This window comes from Anabas testudineus, chromosome 2, assembly GCF_900324465.2.
Source record: "Anabas testudineus chromosome 2, fAnaTes1.2, whole genome shotgun sequence".
NCBI lineage: Eukaryota > Metazoa > Chordata > Actinopteri > Anabantiformes > Anabantidae > Anabas > Anabas testudineus.
In genome coordinates, this window is record NC_046611.1 from 31,265,020 (window position 1) to 31,285,732 (window position 20,713).

The 20,713-nt window shown below is 41.6% G+C and overlaps 3 protein-coding genes across 4 annotated transcripts; 1 reads left to right on the top strand and 2 right to left on the bottom strand.

Annotated features, from left to right (window-relative positions):
- Window positions 1-316: 316 nt before the first annotated feature.
- On the bottom strand, window positions 317-3,151 carry cebp1 (CCAAT/enhancer binding protein (C/EBP) 1). The gene is made up of 3 exons (XM_026361105.1): window positions 3,079-3,151; window positions 1,717-2,010; window positions 317-1,616 (listed from the first exon to the last, which is right to left on the bottom strand). The coding sequence occupies exons 1-3, from the start codon at window positions 3,079-3,081 to the stop codon at window positions 1,311-1,313; spliced, it is 603 nt and encodes a 200-aa protein (XP_026216890.1). The 5' UTR covers window positions 3,082-3,151; the 3' UTR covers window positions 317-1,310.
- Window positions 3,152-3,276: 125 nt separating this feature from the next.
- ngdn (neuroguidin, EIF4E binding protein) lies at window positions 3,277-6,839 on the top strand. Its single transcript, XM_026361827.1, has 11 exons — window positions 3,277-3,501; window positions 3,747-3,806; window positions 4,041-4,112; window positions 4,341-4,478; window positions 4,565-4,649; window positions 4,747-4,799; window positions 5,011-5,128; window positions 5,278-5,452; window positions 6,033-6,186; window positions 6,319-6,382; window positions 6,693-6,839. The coding sequence occupies exons 1-11, from the start codon at window positions 3,481-3,483 to the stop codon at window positions 6,710-6,712; spliced, it is 960 nt and encodes a 319-aa protein (XP_026217612.1). The 5' UTR covers window positions 3,277-3,480; the 3' UTR covers window positions 6,713-6,839.
- Window positions 6,840-7,558: 719 nt separating this feature from the next.
- On the bottom strand, window positions 7,559-20,429 carry pabpn1 (poly(A) binding protein, nuclear 1). Of its 2 annotated transcripts, none has more exons than XM_026361829.2 (7): window positions 19,564-19,715; window positions 17,565-17,673; window positions 16,514-16,581; window positions 14,881-14,987; window positions 14,148-14,235; window positions 13,817-13,968; window positions 7,559-8,154 (listed from the first exon to the last, which is right to left on the bottom strand). In XM_026361829.2, exons 2-7 carry the CDS (start codon window positions 17,638-17,640, stop codon window positions 8,004-8,006), a joined length of 642 nt encoding a protein of 213 aa, XP_026217614.1. In that variant the 5' UTR covers window positions 17,641-17,673; window positions 19,564-19,715; the 3' UTR covers window positions 7,559-8,003. The 2 variants fall into 2 exon arrangements, with proteins under 2 accessions (XP_026217614.1, XP_026217613.1); XM_026361828.1 differs by lacking the exons at window positions 7,559-8,154; window positions 19,564-19,715 and adding exons at window positions 8,594-9,150; window positions 19,980-20,429.
- Between the last annotated feature and the right edge of the window lie 284 nt (window positions 20,430-20,713).

A 20,713-nucleotide genomic window follows, 5' to 3' on the forward strand; every position in this document is an offset into this window, starting at 1 on the left:
ACAGCCACAGGAAGGCCCTGGCAGCCCAAAACACTGATACTATCTCTGCGCTCCTCATCTCCGTCCTCCACTGTGTTGAAATCTTGCCCATCCCACAAAGGGAAACTGCTGGTGCGCAACGGTCCATGGCATGACGTCCGTTTCTGTGGGTAGGCAGCTTATGGTAAATAATGTGGCAGGTGCACAACATGTTCACTGATGGAGGATGCACTGGTGAATCAGTGAGAGAATTAATGTCCATAGTTGATGCTCTATGAGGAAGCACTGAAGCCATGTTCTGACCATTCTTAAAGATCACACACAAAAGTTTATGGTTTTGTAAGGCCACAAGCAATTATTTATTTATTTATCACAGTATTTAACACAATATTTAACACAGTATTGCCACAATATAACATGACTATGACTTTTTAAAACACCTTCAGGTAACTTCTTTACATATTTAACACTGCGTCAAAATCATTTCAAGTAATCCCACACTCACTTAGAGTAATATAAAGAGAGAGGCTCTTAGATTTCATTGAACCACAGTTTGTTGTGTAACCGTCTTGGGCAACAACACTTACAATCATCTCTGACTATAACAAGAACTATCAGGTAGATGATTAGGCAATGTTTTGTTAAATCAGATCATAGAACAACTTATAGTGCCCCTCTTACAACGAGTATCCATGTGTGGACACGTTGCCTGAATGGCTTCCTGAAATCAGCATCTTTAAACAGGAATACTCCCTTTTTGATCATTCCTCCTATAATCAGTCTTCACAACCTAATCTGCTTCTGCATTCATTGAATGTTGCTCTCAACTTTATAATGTACAAAGGTCTACATTTAAAACTACCACACACCTTCCAACAGTAAATACAGCACAATAGTAACAGTATTCTTAAAATGTTCAGAGCTCTGGTAGCGGGCAGCGTCATGGCAACATGAAAACATTTTATTTCTTCAACTAACTGTTACATTATCTGTAAATGTCATAAAACACCACATACAAGCAGTATCATTGCTTAGCACCTGTAAGTAGAAATGATTCTGCACATTGAAGGAGGGAGTATGGGCCTTAAATCGAAAGAAACCAGAAACACATGAGCAAATGCATAAGGCATGGCTTAAACTGCACCCAGAGTACGTTTTACAAACTGAACCTATAATGAAATTGTTACATCAGACTTTAGATGCCGACTAAATGTTTTATTCTTCTCCTCTGAAAGACTTTAGTCAAATAATCACAAAATGTAATCAGGCTGAGTGTTAGACACTGACAATGAATGTCATGCCTACAAGTGGATGTTAATGGCAGCTACTAATCAGATGCTGGACTCCCCTACTGCTCCGCTCTCTGCTCCCTGCAGGTGTCGCTGAGACAGGATGTGTTTGAGAGTGTCCAGCTCCTGCGTCAGCTGCCCTATCCTCATCTGCAGCTTCTGGTTCTCATCCTGCAGCTGCACAGCTCTCTGCTGGGTCAGCAGGATCCTCCTGCGGGCCTTGTCCCGGCTCTTCCTCACAGCGATGTTGTTCCTCTCTCGCCTCTGACGGTACTCTGCGCTGTCTTTGCTGATGCTCCTCTTGGGCACAGGACCCCTCATGCTTGGCAAGAGGAAGGGGGAGAAGTCCTGGAGGTCCCCGAACACAAACAAATAGAGGTTAGCAGGATGAGAGTGGTGACTGAGCATTATTAGCTACTGATGAATTATTACACATGAGAAGTGTCACCTGCTGAGTGCTGCCGTGGCTCTGGTGGTGGTTGGTGCTCCCCGCATTCGAGGTGTTGCCGACACAGGATGTGGAGTAAGGCAGATACGAAAGTCCCATCATCTGCTCTGCCACTCTGTCGTCAGCGCCCCCCCTCATCATTCCCTGAGACTGGCTGTACGGTATCATGTCCATCTGCGTCAGCTGACCGGTGGACCCAGCCTGGCTGGAGGTGACAGCGTTTAGGGAGTGGGCCTGACTCGGATACGCACTGGCCCACTCCTGGATGACAGAGGACACCCTGGAATCAGACATCTGGAGGGGTCGGTGGTCAGGATGTATGGAATAGTATAGTTTTAGTTGAAAAAGTAACACAAAGAATCAACTCTGGCAGCAACAAAACAACATTTAGGGAAAAATACAAATAAAACAGGAACACAAGACACGGACACAGACATTTTCTACTACTTTCTACTTCAATACCACTTCATTTGAATGATTGATATTATATTTGACTACTAATCACAATTAAACAAATAACAACAATTAAAAATGTACATACGTGATGTAAGCTTGTTCAATTATCTCCAATTTAGTGGCAAAAAATACATTAAATACTGTAGATGTTAATGAGCTGGTACATCATATTTCAACTCTGATGTTATCTTGTGTACACTAATACCGACCTTACTGATAATACATTGCATTAAATTAAAAAAAAAAGTAAATGGAGACTTTTTAATGTTATGTTTTAACCAATTCACAGATGTAAAGTCATTTAAAAATAGTTACCTTTAACATATGAGGATTGTCGAGTGTGACAATGGTAGATCAGATGTTTCCGTTTTTATTATCATTATTATTTTAAGTAATTTCTAAGCAGATATTTTATAAAAGTGCATTTTTCATTGTTGGCTTAAGGGTTTATCAGCAAAATTTATAAATCTATTACCTCTTTTTCATTGTTTTACAAAAAAAGTTTTTACTACTGTAACCCATTAAAATAAACCAAAAAATGTAGACAAAATAAAAATAAGCTGCAGACTATATATGAAAATACTTTTTGGAGCTTTATCATTTGTCAGTAGTTCTGTGTGTGACCTATTCTATTTTGATTATCCATTTACACTTTAAATCCATATGTGCCTAATAAAACAGACTTTGTAATTAACATTTAGTTCTATCAAAAAGACACTTTAAAATAACTTTCTATTCAGAGAGGTGAGAGATGACTTTAAGGTTAAGGTTAATGCCGTTATAACAAGTATAACTGTACAAGAACTGTCTAATATGAGCCCAACTTTGAATTCTTCAGACAGTTTCTTTAGGAAGCAACATTTGAACATCTCTCACAAACACTGAGAAAGTTGTCATCTGACTTACCATGACTCTTCAGGTTGATCAGACAGAGGAATACAGAGACTGAGACAGGTGCTCCTGTGATGTTCCCTCCATCACTTCCCTCTCTCTCTCTCTCTCTCTCTCTCTCTCTCTCTCTCTCTCTCTCTCTCTCTCACGCACACACACACACACACACACACACACACAGAGAAAGAGAGAGGGGGGGAGAGGATTCAATTACAAAAGGAAAAGCAAAGCGGTTAAGTTAAGAGTCTATAGATTATATACACTTATATAGGCTGCTATTGTTAAAGTTGATAATTTTAACTTTTAATGAAGTTTTTCTTTTTATTTCAAGTTGAAACTCTTTCCGCTTTCTAATGAACAGCGTTAGAGCAGGATGTTAGTCCCTCTGCGGCTTCCGTAGAGGAATAGCAACTTAAAATGGCTGCTCCTGTTGACAACGTGAGTAAAAGCCTGCTACATGCTACTTATTAGAAACAAGCATTTATCTTTTCATTCTTGTTGTTTGCATTTAAAATCATGCGGACGACATAAAGACTGTTTTCAAATGTATTATAAAGATGTCCGTGTTTATAGAGACGGAGCTAGTTGAACTAGCTAGCTAGTTACCAGCTGAATGACTGCTAACATAATTTACTGACTGTTGGACTGTATGTTTATTGTACTTTACTTTACTTTGCTTCTAGGATTTAATTGAAAGTGATCTACCCAAAGCGGTCCAGCTGTTGAATACTCTCACAGAACAGGTACGAGAATAACATGTAATGCCCCCTGTATATGTAGATGGTGCGTGTGTGTTGACATACATGTAACAGGAGAATATTGTCTTGTCCTGTTGTTTAGTCCCAGCCTTGTCTACTGTCATTAATTTTGGTGAGAATGTTTCTTTGTAGATAACTCAGCAGGTGTAAATTAAAGTCTCTGTAGGAGACTCATGATGTGCAGATATGAGTCTCTCTGAAACTGTTGTTTCTCCTCAGGTGGCCTCAGTCACGAGTCATGTCCGTGAGCTGCTGACTAAAGTAAAGGATGGGACATTTAACACATCAAAGGTGAGCAGCGAGACTCTAGAGAAAGTTTGTGCATTAAAACTCACAGAACGTGTAGGTTATAGTTCAAACTGTTAACTTTTGACTGATTTCAAATTGATAAATGTATTGTATGTATTGTAATAAAAGCTTAGACTCCATGTTAAAAAGCTTAGTATCAGCATAGGACTACCACTGTCCACAGTGTTAAGACACTTGTCCTGTCTGACTCACTATCTGTCCTCTCTCCAGGGTTTGTCTTTCTTGGACCTTCGGTATCACCTGCTGCTCTTCTACCTGCAGGACCTCACTCACATGATCAGCATCAAGACAGAGGGAAGCAAAATAAAAGACAGCGAAGCTCTGAACAGAATCGTCACAATCAGAACGGTAAGTTGTCACAAAAATAAAATGGTTTATTCCCATCTGTTGAGCTGACGTAGTATTTCATCAAGTCTTCTGTCTTCCAACATAAGGTCTTGGAAAAGATGCGACCCTTGGACCACAAACTGAAGTACCAGATTGATAAACTGGTGCGCACAGCTGTTACTGGCAGTTTAGGTAAGACGGTCAGACAACACAAGTATGTGCTTGAAAGGTTTTTCTCACACATTGCTACAAGTCTGGTGTGTCTAATATGTGAATTGTTGATTTGTAGCTGAAAATGATCCGATGCAGCTGCGTCCTAATCCTGAGAATCTCATCAGCAAAGTAAGTCACACAGTCATATTGTTTTTTTGTTCGTTCGTTCTGTTCGATGTGTATTTCTTTTCCTGCCTTATTCCTGTTATCATTTTCGTGTGTATCTACAATATGTTTCTCTGTGTAATAGCTACTTCAACACATGAATTCCCTTCTGGGATTAAGTACCTATCTATCTACATCTATCTATTTTTTCATCTTTCCATTTTTGATCAACCAGCTGAATGAATCAGAGGACTCTGACGATGAAGCCGAGGCGAACGCAGCCTCAAATAAGAAAGCAGCCCACTCTAGTGGCAAGAAATATGTACCGCCAAAGATCGCCCCAGTGCATTATGGTAAAGTTGTGGTTCATTTTCCAGTGTCATTGCTTGTCATAGAAAAATGTCTCTTTTCAATAGGATGTATTTTTCTTCCTTTTGTTGCTTATTCGGATCAAGTTAGAGTAGTTTAAATACTACTAACACACTTCATCTTTGACATGTAGACGATGATGTGACCGAGGCAGACCGGAAGAAGGCTCAGGCAGAACGTCAGCGACGAGCAGCTCTGAGAAGCTCTGTGATCCAGGAGCTGAGACAGCAGTACAGCGACGCTCCCGAAGAGATCAGGGACAGGCGAGACTTCCAGAGCGACCGGCAGAGCCGCGAGGAGATACACAGGTAGACAGAGAAAGGCTGGTCACCGATTAGGTGAGGTGCAGGAAGAAAGATTTGTCAAATGGGAAAGAATAAGACGGTGAGATTATATCCATCACCTCCTAGGATATGAAACCTTCTGAGTGGAATGTTTTAGAGATTTCAGAAGAGATGGTCTAAAGAGAGAAAGGACAAGACAATGAACCTGCACATACATACAGTATATGTAGGCACATCTAAAATCAGAAGACAATAAAACATACTTAATAGATTAATTCATCATTTAAACACATTTTCACATACATAGAGCCAGACTCAGCAAAGACTGCAAACTGAGTGGAATGGCTGGATGGAGGCTCCTCATAATAAATAGCAGTGTGATTTTAAACTAGAACTAACACCACGTAACCTGTAGAAAACTAAATGAAGTGGTTTCCTCCTGAACATTGGTTCATTTAAGAACAAAGCAGCATCTTCTGTTACCGTAGTTGAAACCTAAGCCACGCTTCCAGACTAAGTGATCAGTGATCTGCTATATGTAATCATGGATCTACGATAACCAGGTCACACAGTCATGTTTCTTTGTCACCTCTTTACTTCATAGGAAAAATTATGAGGAGTCGATGATGGTGCGCCTCAACATGCCGAAGCATCAGAAGAGTGCCAGGAAGAGGGGGATGATGGCCATGTCTGGCCAGCTGAGCGGTATTGCACACTTCAGTGATATCACGGCGCTGACAGGCGGCGAGGGGGGCCAGGTGAGCTGCTCTGCACTGTTCATTTGGCTCAGTTAGAGTTGATAACGCTGCTGCTACACTTGGGACTTGTGGATGGATTTTCAAAGAGAACAGTTGACAGCTTGTGCTAACACTTAGATTCTTTTGGTCCAGGATGGAGAGACCAGCCGCCCCAAGAAAAAGAAGAAACTCATGAAGAAGAAAACCAAGAGAAGAGGTGAGGACACCACATCCACATAAAAATCGGGATCATTTATATTGAAACTCTTACTTTCTAAAGTTGCTGCTGCAGCAGCATTGTATCTGCTCCTTTACTCTGCTCTCTAAACTACATCTGTCATTTTCCAGTTTAGTTTCAATTTGGAACCAAAGGTGATAAAATGTCTCTCAGGTCTTCAGTCTGCCTTAATAATGAAACCAGTAACCTGATGAGTTAATCTTCATGCTGACGCTAAATGCAGCCAGCAAAGAATCTTTTGCGTGGTAATCCTGTTTCATTGCAATAATCTAACTTCTTTTCCTTCCAGCTTTCAGAAAGCACAGATAGACGTGAAACGTGATGTTCAGTCACGACCAGATGACAACCTGAAGAGGATTTCTTACAGTTTGAATAACTACACTGTGCAGAGGACTGTATAACCATCAAAATAAACTTTCCACTACTTTTAGATCAAGTGTTGGGACTTTTTCATTTGGACTGTGGAATAAATGTTTGCTGTCATGTTTTTTCTTTTCTCCATTAGAGGGCAGCTTTGTCCGAGCTAACAGACGAGCATAAGGACATGAACACTGCAAGTTTTGTCCTTCACAATGATGCCTGGGCTCATTGTGACATGTGCGTCAAGTTCTAAACTAGTTTGAAAGTGATCAAGGCTTCATCAAAATTCACACAGAAGTCAAATTTAAGCTGCATTTAAAGTAGTAGAGTGAATATCCTGGCTGCTTGGAGACTAATGACAGTGGCAAGTATCTTGTACAAACATTATGTGCTTGTTTAGACATCATGATTTTACTTAACCTTTACTTTGCTATATTTGACAACTTTAGTTACTTTTAATCAAATTAATACAAAATTAAGTACTCAAATTAAAATTAAATCAAATGAATCTAGTGCTATATTGACTGTGTAATTTTGCATAAAGATGATGCAAGTATACTTTGAGCCAGTAGTTTTTTGGAATCCTACTTTTGAGTCCTACTCTGTGGTACTGCTACTTTTACTTAAGTACATGAAATGAAATAACAGCGTCACCATTCAGGACAAACTCACACTGACAGTCTTATTTTTACACAATGTCTTTATTTTTTTTTTTCCCTAATTACAGACTCATGGGTTAAAAATAAAAATAAAAAAGCAAAACATTTGTTCAACCCCACTCCCCCCTTTTTTCAAAAACAAACCAAAACAAATGAAAAAGAAACATTTCCCCGCACAAACCCCTCCCCTACCTTTCCCCACCCTAAAGCAACAGTTTCTCTCCTCTCCTTTTATTAAATTAATGTCGTTAGCTCATCAGCCCTCCTCAGACAAGCCATGACTGCACTGCTCCAAGTCAGAGAAGGGGGGCACCCTAAGGTTCGTGCTTTACACCCAAAAAAAAAAAACCCCTCCCCCCTCCCCCCTGCTCTCTGGTCCTGCCCTCCTCACTCAGCTGTGTTAGCTCCAACTCTGGATAGAAATCATGTGGTAGGTTGGCTGCCGGTTACGTGCCGTCTGTACTGCGCTGTGTGTGTGTGTGTGTGTGTGTGTGTGTATTTGTGAGACATAGTGTGAAAAGGACTAAAAGCATCATCAGCGCTTGCTGTTGTAGTAAATGCCCCCTGCCGTGGGCCTGTGGTCACCCTGCCCCCCGCCCCCGCCCCCCCACACGGACAGGATGGGGTGAGTGTGCATAGTGGGAGCAGAGAGAGAGATAGACGCTGCAGAGACAGTGGGGGGGGGCCGGCGCCACCTGGGGAGGGGTCGTCAGCCTCCACTGGTCCTGAAACCTGAAACGACAAGAAGTGGTCTAATATACAGAGAGAGGAGGGGGAGGGGGGGGAGAAGGATGAGAGATGCAACACAAGGAACACAAAGGGTGGCAGAGGGTAGGTAGGAGTGGGGGGTATTTGCTGCACGACGAAGCCCATCCACGAGTAAAAAAAAAAAAAAAAAGAAAAAAAAAAAGAAAAGATAATATGCATGTACAATCCAACTGAACACTGAAGTGTGACTCCATGGTGGGCGGGGAGTCAGCATGACTAATAAAATGCAGGGAAGAAAGGGGTGAGGTTAGGGGTGAGAGCAGAGAACAGCAGGTATAGGAGGGATAGAGGAGGGAGGGGGTGATACATTCTCAAACAAACTTAAAACAGTGGCTACTGGAAGTTTCACATGTGAACGGTACATTAAGAACAAAAGAAATGAACACAGCATCTTTTCTTGTTGCCCCCCTCCCCCTCGTTGTTTTTTTTTTTTTTTTTTTTTTTGCTGGTGGAGGGTGAGTGGGTGGGCTGTATTGGTGGTGATGGTGTGAAAGCAGGAGGTCACAGCCAGACCAAGGACACACATCTGCAGCCTGAGATACCATACCATTTTCTCTCTCCCCCTGCCCCATCCCTCCCCCTCCCCAAACAACCAACAAAAACATCTGCTACTGTACTGCCCCCCCAGTGGCCAACTGATACCTTACCAGGGCTGACTGCATCAACCTCGGCACACGCACGCTCACACACAATCTCACACTGCGGCAGTCAGTCTCTGTCCACGACAGGTTTTTTTTTTGTTTTTTGTTTTTTCCTTTTTTGTCTGTTTTCTCTCTCTTCTGGGGTTCTCTTCTTTTATTGTTAAGGAGGGGAAGGGTAGGGGGAGGGAGGGGGCTTTTTTTGTCATCATGTGTGTTTTCTAAATATGAACAGAGAGGGTTGATAGTAAGGGGAGGGGGAGGGGGGAATGGGAGGGGTGTTTAGTAAGGGGAATACCACGATGTTGTTCGCCCTCGGCCCCTGGAAAAGAGAGAGAAAAAGAGGGTGAGTTTTTTTTTCCCTGACGGCACCAATTTCCTGGTGTGATGTCATAGAATAGGTGTGTATGTGTGCGTTCGTGGGCAGAAAAGGGTCTGCTGAAATTTCAGTACCGGAAGTGAGGTGAAAGGAGGTGGGGGACGACAAAATATGCTAATATAGAATGATCAAAATGAATAACAAAGAGGTCCACAGGTCACTAAAATAGACACACTGTGCCTTTGATCAGTCTGGAAAAATGAGACTGAAAGAAGCTGAGAGCAGCTTTGTGAAGACAAAAACTGTTGGATTTCTACATATTAGGAGGAAATGATCAGTGTGTGGGTGTGAGGGGAACAGCAAAGACACTCTCTCCCTCTTTCTCTCTCTCTGCGTGTGTGTGTCTCTCTGAGTGAGAGCCGCCTCTGGGGTCACTGTGGGGGAAGACTGAGGACAAACAGCACCACACATGTACCCCCCCCCACCCACCCAGAAGCAGGGCACACATTCGTGAACACACACACACACACACAGCCGTGTCACAGGCATCATCTCTCTCACTCTCTCAGAAACACACAGAGTTCAGTGGCGACAAACACAGACGGGTCACACTGGGACTGAAACCAGTGGTCAGGCTGCAGTAATGAACCCTCGTATCTGGGAGTGAATGCTGGAAAAGGCGAATCAAACAATGTGTGTGACCTCGTGTACATGCAAGGACACACACACACATACACACACACAGACAGACAGACACGCTACCCTAAGCGCGGGGACAACAGAAAGCTTCTGCCACATCATGAGTCCAGCATTTGTGTCTCCTGGCTCACATCCACAATGACATTACTGGATGTAACGGCAGAGGAGATACTTGCACTCTGCTTGTTTGGAGTTTAATGCCATTACACTCTGGCAGATGACTCTACTTTAGCCTCTTATAAAAGACAGCCAATCACTTTGATGCTTTAATGAAACTCATCACACAGTCAGAGCCAAGCACTGTGAAATCCTCCCAAACTCACAGAGTCCATGTCAAAGATTTCCAGCAGGCTGTGCAGTTTGCTCACCACAGATGTTCCCACAACAAGACAAGGCCCCAGTGAACTGTGCTACTAGGTTGGAGTGAACACTATATTAAGTCTTTCAGCTTTTACCTTCGGTACTTTCAGTTTCTGGAGATTTGATTTAATATCCAATCTCTATCAGCTTCTCCACAAGTCTTCGTGCCTTGTCCTGCGCCTTGGGCAAAATCCCAGTGAGCCAACAGGCAGGGTTAGTGTTTCTTGGTATGTGTGGGAGTACACAGAGTGATTAGAGAGATTCTGACCTTGAGTTGCAGACACTTTCTCACACAGAGCAGTGAGCAGGAATGGAAGCCTTCCTTGTGGTTACTTAAAGGCGGCCTCGCTGAAGTGAGAATTCATTGCACAAATAACTTAAGTAGAGAGCCAGGGCACAAATGTAGCAAGAGAAACAAATGAGATAAAATGGACTAAGTAGGGGCCCGTGAGGACGACTTGGCAAACTGTTTATAGCCGAAATAAAGGGCCCTTGCATGAGTGGGTTTAGGCTCTGCTGGGAAATGATAAATATTAAACAAGAGCAGAACCCGAAAGGATCCAGATGACAACCAAATCAGAATCTCTCACTGTCAAAGCTCAGTGCATGTGTCAGGAACCAAGCATGCTGATGTTATGCACCACACGTCCCATCTCAGTCTCAACAATAAAGCAAGATGGCTCCACAGACAGAGCTCCACCATGGGCCTAATATTTGTAACTTTGATTTCTCAGCGCCTACAGAGCTAGCCACAGTTTGCACAGAGAGTAATTTAGCTTGTGTTGATCATTACAACCAAAGCCACCTGATTTTGCATCATGCCATTTACAGAAACTGTGCAGCTCCAGTTACTCACATGCTGTAAAAACCATAGTCTTGCAGACAAGTCTACAAAGACTCCAAGGGCCCCATAGCAGAGCTCTGAAGTAAATGCATCACATGGACAGATTCATGTAATTTCAGAAATACTGTATGAAGAAGGCCTCCAATCCCAGTGCACAACACTGATCAACACCAGGTCCTTCCTGTGGTTCATTCTGGATATCACAGTAATGTAAAACCAAATGCCATCTGAGGATTTAACAGCCTTATAGAAGGAAAAACAAAAAACAAAAACAAATCCACACGCCACAGAGCAGAGGGGGTACTCCAGAAAGCAGATTTAGTGACAACTCTGACTTCAAACCTGAGTTTTCAGTTCAAAAAATTTAACACTTAACTCAGAGTTGGTTACAGAATTCACACAGATCCGATCATTTATCTCCACAAGATTATATTGGGAGTAGAAGAGGAGAATCCTGGATATTAGTTTGACATTTGATTGGAATTTTCTACATGGTGGATTCAGCTCAGAATGAAATTTAGTCCTTTCCAACATTGTGACTCTGTGGACATTAGTAAGTTCTTCTGTACTTAAATGTGTACTGTAAACACTGTAAGTCAAGAACCGTGTGAAGCTTTGCCCACATGAAGAGTTGTTTTTCATGTTGCAACTGGTCGCACTGATCTAACTTTCTTAGTATAGTTACTGATCGTATTGGAGATGATGTGAAGATTTCTGAGTGAGAATAACTGGTCTGTAGAAGAAAACACTTCAAAAAGAATTTAACTAAAGCTTTAAAGATGAGTTTTTCAGTATAGGCTATAACTTCTTTTAACGTATTTCAGTGACTGTTTTTTGATCAAATAGACATTGAAACATACATAGCTACTAAATGCTGTTGAGATTTGAGTTTGAAATCTCTAAATATTTAACCTCAACCCCATCAGGTTACAGTTAAAGAGATTTAATATATTCATGTAACAATCAGTAGGACTGCTGAACCTTCATCAACCAATCATTTACAAAGTTAAATAATGAATGGCTACAAACAACATAAGCATCATTTTTATTCACTCTCCGTTGGGATTTGGTTTTAAAGACAAATTGCCATTATGTCATATCTATAATTCATGCCACCATTCTATTGATAATGAATTTTTATAATCCTCACATGCGTGCTTAAGCTTACTCAACTCAGAGTTCAAGGTTAGATTCAGAGTTTGTTTAAGCAGCTTTCTGGAGGAGGCCCCTGGGTAGAACAGACTGATGTGCACCAAGTCTGTTGGCCTCCAATGAAATGGCTGTACGATGTGGCATGCAATGAGCCCCTCACTTCCACAATTGTGTGTGATGTGATCTCTAACCTGACTGCATAGCACCTGTGTTTCTGTAACATACACCTACGCAACCTGTCCCTGTGACAGATCCCTCTGATGTTCTCTGAGTACACGGCCATTTATTCTACGATAACTGATATTAAGTCTAAATCATGATGAAATGAAACTCACTGGTTACAATACTAAAATAAAACTATGTGTACAGAGCTGTACCAATGCTCAAATTGTTTTTCCAGACCATGTAGTAGAAAACTTATATAATATATTAATATAAAGAGATTGGCAAACGGTGCACATGTTGAACTACAGAACTACATATTCCTCATAGGCACACAGCTAAGGCAAGAAGTACCACTAAAATACTACTGATTTCCGAAGTACTGTTAAAAACAAGGTCATTTTTGTTTTCTGGTAAATTAACATTTTGATTTAGTGTTCAGTCTGAATTTTAAAAGATAAGAAGATTTTAAATCAATATCCACTTCACTTTATCAGTATGTTTTATGCAGTGAAGGAAGTACTAAAAATGACATACTTTAATAATGCCCATAGGTTTTTTCTGTGTCTTGTCCGGGGACACCTCGACAAACGGCCAGGAGGGACTTGGAGTTAAACAACTGACCCTGATGTTAATAGACAACTGCTCTATTAACTGATCTACTCTCACCCAGAATCAGTACTCTTTCTTTAATTTAGCAAAAGTGCAAACAGGCTGCACTGTTTTGCATCAATAATAAAAGTCCAGTCCAGTCACTAAGCATTAGCAGCAAGTTGGGATAATGTACTGTGGGTATCTAAAGTATTAGATTAGTTAGTCTAGCTGCAACTAGTGAGTATTTAAAACATGGATTGATCTGCCGATTATGCGATTTATAGTTTGGTTTGTAGAGAAATGTGAAAATTGTCAGTATCTGTTCTGTCTGAACCAATCGTCAGTGTTCTTACAATTATAGAAAAACAGAAAACTGTAGGATGAGAAAAGCTGCGCTGCAGCTGTAAAGTTTGGGGCAATATTTTGATCCCTAGGACTAAAGTTACTGTATGGACAGAGAGCTCAGATAATGTGGCTTCGGTTGATAAATGCATCTGGACACAGATTTATCTAAAACCACCTTATCTGGGTTTGTTAGGTAGAACCCTGTATATTGTGCACCATTTACCAATCTGTGGGCTCAGTTTATTAATGCTCGTCGTATTAATGCTCGTCATAGTGATACGATTTCACTACAGCTAGTCTAGATCCTGATTTATTGACTCATCCCTCATTTTGTATAAAATACATCAAAATCGTTAATTCGTTGTCCTCTTCCCTTTTGTGGTGAAACACAAAAGATCCACTAGACCTCAAGGTGCTATGAGGTAGTTGATCAACTGTCCAAGTCTACTCCTCTCTAGCTTCATATTTAGTGCAGTGCTGTGTCAGGTAGGACGTGTCTCAACGTCAGCTCACCTGAAGGCCCGTCCTCTGCCTCTGGGTGGTGTGTAGCCACTGTAGTAGCGTGCGCGCGACGAGAAACTTCCTCCCCGTGATCGGAAGCGAGCCCGTGGAAAGCCGCGGTCTGTGGTGCTGATACCGGGTCTGTTCGTTCTTTTAGCTCCCACCTGAGGACAGAGCATCAAACAGGTGCCAGTTGCAGACAGAATGACAAAGCAGTGTCCACCCTCTTCTTTTAGTTCCAGATTTGAGTAGGTTTTACCCATGTCACTTCTTCTGTTTTGTTGCTTTTCTAACTTTGATTTCTTAATCCAGTATAGTGCCTTTTAAAGAATGAAAATCTCACCTTTATCTGCCTTCCTCTGAAAAGGGACTCATCCAAAGCCATGGCTGTCCTCACAGACTCTTTGTCTGCAAACTCAATATAGGCAAACCTGCAGAAAAAACAAACAAACAAAAAAAAAAAAAGATAAGCCCCAAAATACTCAAAAGAAGAGAGAAAAACAACAATAACATGCAGAGAACAGCAATAGTATGACACCTCATCTGACTGATGTAAGAAGTCTTGTTTAACAATAAACCCCGTGCCTTTAACACTGGAGGTGAGTTTAAGCAGCACATCCCCAGAACTCTGGATTGAACAGTGGCCTGATCCAGCCAGCTACTCTGTATCCACACATGTAAACAGACTGTAAGGCTATTATGATCATGGTATACAGTATTCTACTGTAATAACAAGTAAACATAAACAATTGGTATTCAAACATGTTAAAATAGTTGAACAATGAAGTTGAATAGTGATGGATTAAAAAAAAAAAAAAATTAAATATGTTTTTAATATGATTTTAAAAGTTAAAACTGTTGATTTTATTGCAAATTTTGTTTTTTAAAGTCTAGAGCTCGATCTCTGCATATGTGCCTGTTCTCAGGCTAAACATGTTCATTACTTGTAGCGATGCCTCAGAAAATCTGTCCACCCACAGTGAGTCTGTGGTTTATTTGCCACATAAGATGATGATGACTTGACATCCACCCACTCATCTGCTACAAAGTGGAAAAGGCATTATGTTGGTTATTACCCTTTGGGATGCCCTGTGTATTTGTCACATAGGATGGTGACTCTGTTTACTGAACCACAGCCATGAAAGTGAGCCTCAAGCTCTTCTGCTGTGGCACCATAGTCCACCTAAAGACACAAAAGACACAGTTTAACTGGGTTAAATCACAACCTGTGCAAAGTGGATGCATTTCAAATCTGACCAAACCAAACCAAACTGAATACAAATCTTTCAAATTGTTCTAAATCAAATTTAAGCATAAAGATACAAACAGCTCTGTGTCATTTATCATCAAAGGAGTAGGAAGTGGTTTAATAAAATAAAAAAATAAAAGTCAGCAACTACTGTACTAAACTAAAAATTATTGTGAAAAGTGTTGTGAAGCTCACAAAAACATATTCACTGTTTTATAGTGGCCTCTTTTTCAATTATTTTCTGGCAAAAAGCCATTTTGGCTCCATGCACGTCTTGTGGCCACCTCTGCAGCTGGAAGTGTGTAATCTCAGAAGAGAGCATCTCTCTCACAAGAGCATAAGGAGATGCCAACTTTCCTCCATTTTAATACTCAAAAAAAAAAAAAAAAAAAGAAAAAAGAAAAAAAAGAAATGTTCTTGATGTAGCCTAAATTGCAGCAGGGTAGACTAAAGAACGGGGTACGCTGTTATTTTGTACTGCTGCCATCCTTGGTTAAATTTTGACATGAAAAAAAGGATAATGGAATTTTTATATATCTTTCATCAGCAAGAAAGTTAATTAACAGACTTTTAAATCAAGTATTTATCTTTATATTCAACTGTTACAACATCACTAAAGGACCTCAAGTTGAATTTAACAGTTAATTAAATATGAGCCAGTGAGTAACTGTGCAATTCATAGCCGATTACTCGATAATCGATAGACTAATCCACATAGTCCTTAGTTGCAGCCATAAACTACAATGCGGTCAACATGTGAGCAATACAGTTTGACAAGTGGTCTTCCAGAGAAATATACCAGTTAAAACCTGTCCATTTCCTCAGCCACTTCAAGAGGACATTTAGACATTTCAATATATTTTTTAAAAACATGAGACCAACACTTGTAACAGTCATCTGTCTACAGTGGAAGCTGAAACAAGTGTCTGTGAGAGAAAGAACACTAGTGGAGGAGACTAATAACAGACAACCCTGGAGCACCAACAGGACTTAATGACTAAGCATTCACCACAATGCTTTATAGACATAATTCACCACAAGGCACACAAGACCGAGACAAAGTAGAAAACTCTGTTCTCTGCAAGGTATGTTTTGTGCATGTCTGCACTCTGAATACTTCAAAGTAACAATATTTAAGTCCTGAAGTGACCAAGACCTAAATCCAATCAAGAAGATGGACATTGTTTTTTGCTTATTATCACTGTTGGTTCACAAAGCTTGAGTGGTTTTGCTAAGAAGAACAGGAGAAAGCGCACAAAGCTCACACCAAGCCACAGATACAGAATAGAAGACATCATCAATAGGTTTAACTCTGCAACCTAAAAAGATCACAGATGTGAGTTTTTATAGCCACTGTATATCGTGATTTAGTGTCTAATTGGTTTAGAAAAAAATATTTAGTTTGACGTCATCAACAGTTGCAAGAAGACCAAGTATGATACAAAGAGACAGTTACTCACATTTCCGACATAAATAGATCTGCCATCTGCTTCCATCTTCTCCTCGATTGACATAATGACGGGCCCGACTACACAAAGCAGAGAAAAACAAGGAAAAAATACTTCTACTAAATATTTGTATTAAACATCAAATTTTCATAACTGCTGTTTGCCAAACTTCGTGTTGTGAAGCAAAGTGTATAACAACAGCAAAGTCCATTAATTACAGGCACAGATGAGTGGCGCATCATGTGCAGGTCTGAGGGCAAAGTTACATTTGGCAGTGGACGTAGGGGCTGTAAAAAAGTGGAAGGCTTCTGTGACTGAGTGAAACTGGTTTTCTAATTATAAATTACATTTTGCAGTCCATTTCCTAAGTACTGCATTCTTAATTTCATCCATCAACATTTAATGATGAATGAACAAGAACCAGCATGGCCACTCTGACCAGTCCACAGCTCCACAGCCCTATATGCAGTAATCTGTTAAACATGGCCAGCATTCCATTTTTCCCATGCTCACCCTTGCCTGCTACAATATTAAGTATTTATATTGTGGCCGATCAGTTTATAAGAAGCATTATCTATAATAATACATACATAAAATATGGAAATACTGCAAGTACTTCTTAACTGTATTTGACTACAGTACTTGTAATTAGTAACGTTCCACTTGCAATTATGAACAGTTTGTCAAAGAGAATCAAATTAATAAAATAACGGTACAGTATTGTTATTCAGCAAAAAACAAGCAGGCTGAGTTTCAACTTAAGGTGAAGAAAACTTCAGTTTTCTGGTCTAGAAACAAAGATTTTAGCCGAGGTGATTACTGGGGCCAGAAGAAGAACTTTAATGAGCTCATTCAGAGAATTTGTAAAAAAGAGCAGATCCTTTATAAATAAGTCTGATCGGTTTGATTTTATGCCGTATTAGCCAAAAAGAGGTTCCTGATCTGGAACAGAAAACCGAGTTCGTATCAAGTCAAAGTTCTGTGTCAGACTTTGTTAAGCCCACTAGACATGCAAACATTGAGTCTAGACCAATGGCCTAGACTCAAAACAACCCATACACACCTGGTGGAGGACTTAGATTCATCTGTTTCTCCACCTCATTTTGTAGCTCCTTCAGCTTCTCTGCCTCTTCCTCCATCTCTCTGACGCGAGCTTTGATTGCCTCCAGCTCCTGCAACGCAGACACAACATGAGCACAATACAACACACTGAAGCATTAATTTAACATTTAACAAGTGTCACAGTTATACGATGTAGATGACTGTTGGGCTAAACTTCCCCACAAAAACATGATCACTAAGCAACAATGTCATTTCATCCCTTTGATAAGTACACAGTGGGGAAAATGGCACAGCAGTAGGGAGATTCTGCATCTGTGTGAGTGATGGTCCTGTGTGATGGGTGGTAACTCAGGGTTAAAATGCAAGTAGGTGTACCAGTTTTCACCTAAGTACCTAAGAAATCTACACACTGGGATGACTTCCATCTAAGAACATCCTGTCTGGTTGCCAAGCATCTTCACTACAGATACAACTCTCATGCCACACATTTTACACAGCCAAATCTGACAGTAGCTGCCTCATGCAGCTTTGAAACTGACCTTGGTGCCATGAAAAAAAGTTCCACATCAGGTTGTAATATGCTTGAGTAGCATACCCAGCTTAATGGATACAAATAATGTGGATGAGCCATTATGTCTCACTCAGGTTTCCTGTCATTTCTCCAAAAGCATAGAGCTGGTACTCAGAGACAGCACTACAAATACACTGAATCCAAATGACTAGTCATTCGTAATACATTTGTAACCAGTACAAATTTATAGACATGATTTACTGGTTAAGTAGTTTAAAGTCGTTTAAACATCCCTTTGGTCTCATGCACCTGATAGCACTTCAACCCAGTAATGCTGTCTAATACAATTTATATTCAACAGAGAGCCATTTTGGAAACAGCGTTAAGAGTTAAGTCTGAGAAAATCTGACACCGACAAAACACTCACTGCCAGAAAATTAAATATTCCTGTGGTGACCACAGAGATGTGAGCGGACCCTCCTATCCGACTCTGGTGCACTGCAGCACAGTGGGAGCCACTCCAGCCTCTATCCAGGGCTGGTGTCTGTGCTGACACGATTTGTAATAAAAGCTCTTTGCACAAATGGCTGCAGTGACACAGGCGCACCATATTAAATTCAGGTCTCCTCACTAGGGAAGAGAAAATGTGAACTGTGACAGACTCCTCAGCCTTCTATCAACCATGTGTCTGATTATCAGACACATCAAGTAGCAATCCACCTGCGGTTACATGCATCATAGTGCATGTAAACATCACGTATAAGGAGAAAGTTAAAACACGTTTGAGGCAACAATGCAGAAATAAGCCACTCGAAAGAGACAAGTTCAGGCTACTATTTTTGTGCAAGCTCCCCTGTCTTCCCTCATTCTTCTTGCTCTAACCAAACAGTGAAGGATGCACACCCAGCCCCTCGAATACCGCAACCCGCTACTGCTGAGCTGTATGCCGTTCACTCTCACTGCCCGACACACAGTACCACGAAAGACATGCTACATAGACATTATCGAAAAATTGCACGAGTGTGCAGGTGTTGCAGAAATAAAATTACACCGACTAACGTTGAGTTTGCATCTTGAACCATCATGCAGAACACCGCACATCCTACGCCCCTGTCATGCGCGACACCAGCCGTGATCCAAAATAAAGGGCAAGATGGTCAGGTGCACGTCTGCCATCTAGTTAGCTTACATTACACCACAGCTTTGTTAAAACTAGTTAGCTTGTTAGCTAGTCTGGATCCCGTTGTAGCATGGTAATAAATATAGCCAAAAAGCTAATAACAGACGAAGGCGCAAATACCGCATTTTGCCGTGACTACAGATAATGGATGACAGGGCGGCTCGTCAGTTTAGCTGCAGCCCTTGATGCTGCTGCTCATCATGAGCTAACGTTAGCCTGTTGTCGCTCGGTCATTTGCATGAGCACTCGCCGGCGTTTGAAATGCAGTAGCATAATGGTGACATTACATTTAATAAATTATGTGGTTACCGTAAGCAGGTCGCCTTCTCAAGCAGGTAGACTCGCGCAACTGCGGTTAGTAGCGGCGGCCTGTCCTACCCTCGCCCCTGACTTACTCCTGCATCTCCGTATCGCATATTTTAGCGACGAGGATTTTCTCCCCAACGGCTCGAGCTGCTCCCTGGCGCAGAGAAACTAGCGCCGCTGTTGCGCCAAGATGGCTGCCAATTCCACGCGTGTCACCACCCATTTCTACTGCACTGCGTGACCCACAATGGCGGTTAATATCGACCTGGCGATAGCAGTAACGCACACGGCATGTGACCGAAGATTTTTGTGGAACAGAAATTAGTGGTTGCCTGTGCTCACTAACTGTTCAGACTTGATCATGACATGTTCTGGTATTCATGTGGGCTTCAACACATTAAACAATGCCCTTCACTTACCGGGTCTTCAATCGCGGCCTCTCCCTCTTCTAACCCCGGTTCTTCGTCACCGACACCCGGGTCTTCCAGCTCAGGATGTCCAGGGTCTGAATCTAATAGGGATTCTTCCGCTAGTCCGTTACCGAACTCCGCCATCGTCCTGTTCCGACTGTACCGACGGTCCTCGTGGCCAAACCAACGCTGCAGGCCCCAACTCACACACGGGGGTTACGTTAAAGTGAGCGGGGCGGCGAAAAACGCCGCTTAGTAAAGTTAAAATGGGGAATAAAATGCTAGCTACAGTTCCAGCCACTACTCAAACAGCATACCACGATGGTCAGGGACTGCTGTGTCACTCGCAGCCTTTGGATAATACTCCTAGTATACGGCAGAGCCTAGTTTATTTACTAAAATGTGTACATAAAAAGGCGAGGACTCGGCGGCGCCGTCCCTTCACTTCAGAAATGGAAGCCGGGGGCGGAGCCACGGAGCACTGCAGCCGTTACAACTCTCAATCCTATTCGTCAGTGGACGATTCTACACAAACCTCTACGGAGTTAGCCACGATCTCATTGGATAATCCAGCAGGACGTTTCGCTTCCCAAATTGCAATGTGTGGCTTTAACTGGATTACGTCTCTGTCAATCAAATCCCTGTCAGCCAGAGACAATTGTTGAATATGTTAATTCTAAGCACATATTTCAGTGACATATAAACCGTCTCCCCCGGGACGTTTGTTTAATTATGTCACTCAG

Excerpts from the sequence above, each read along its gene's own strand:
- pabpn1 (XM_026361828.1), bottom strand. The coding sequence starts at position 20,114 with ATGGCGGAGTTCGGTAACGGACTAGCGGAAGAATCCCTATTAGATTCA. Across the intron at positions 17,674-19,979 it reads AGGCCGCGATTGAAGACCCG|GAGCTGGAGGCAATCAAAGC; the intron begins GTAAGTGAAGGG and ends TCTGCGTTGCAG. Across the intron at positions 9,151-13,816 it reads GGCAGAGGACGGGCCTTCAG|GGGCCGAGGGCGAACAACAT; the intron begins GTGAGCTGACGT and ends TCTCTTTTCCAG.
- ngdn (XM_026361827.1), top strand. The coding sequence starts at position 3,481 with ATGGCTGCTCCTGTTGACAAC. Across the intron at positions 5,129-5,277 it reads GATCGCCCCAGTGCATTATG|ACGATGATGTGACCGAGGCA; the intron begins GTAAAGTTGTGG and ends TTTGACATGTAG. Across the intron at positions 6,383-6,692 it reads GAAGAAAACCAAGAGAAGAG|CTTTCAGAAAGCACAGATAG; the intron begins GTGAGGACACCA and ends TTTTCCTTCCAG.
- cebp1 (XM_026361105.1), bottom strand. Across the intron at positions 1,617-1,716 it reads GCCACGGCAGCACTCAGCAG|GACTTCTCCCCCTTCCTCTT; the intron begins GTGACACTTCTC and ends GGGGACCTCCAG.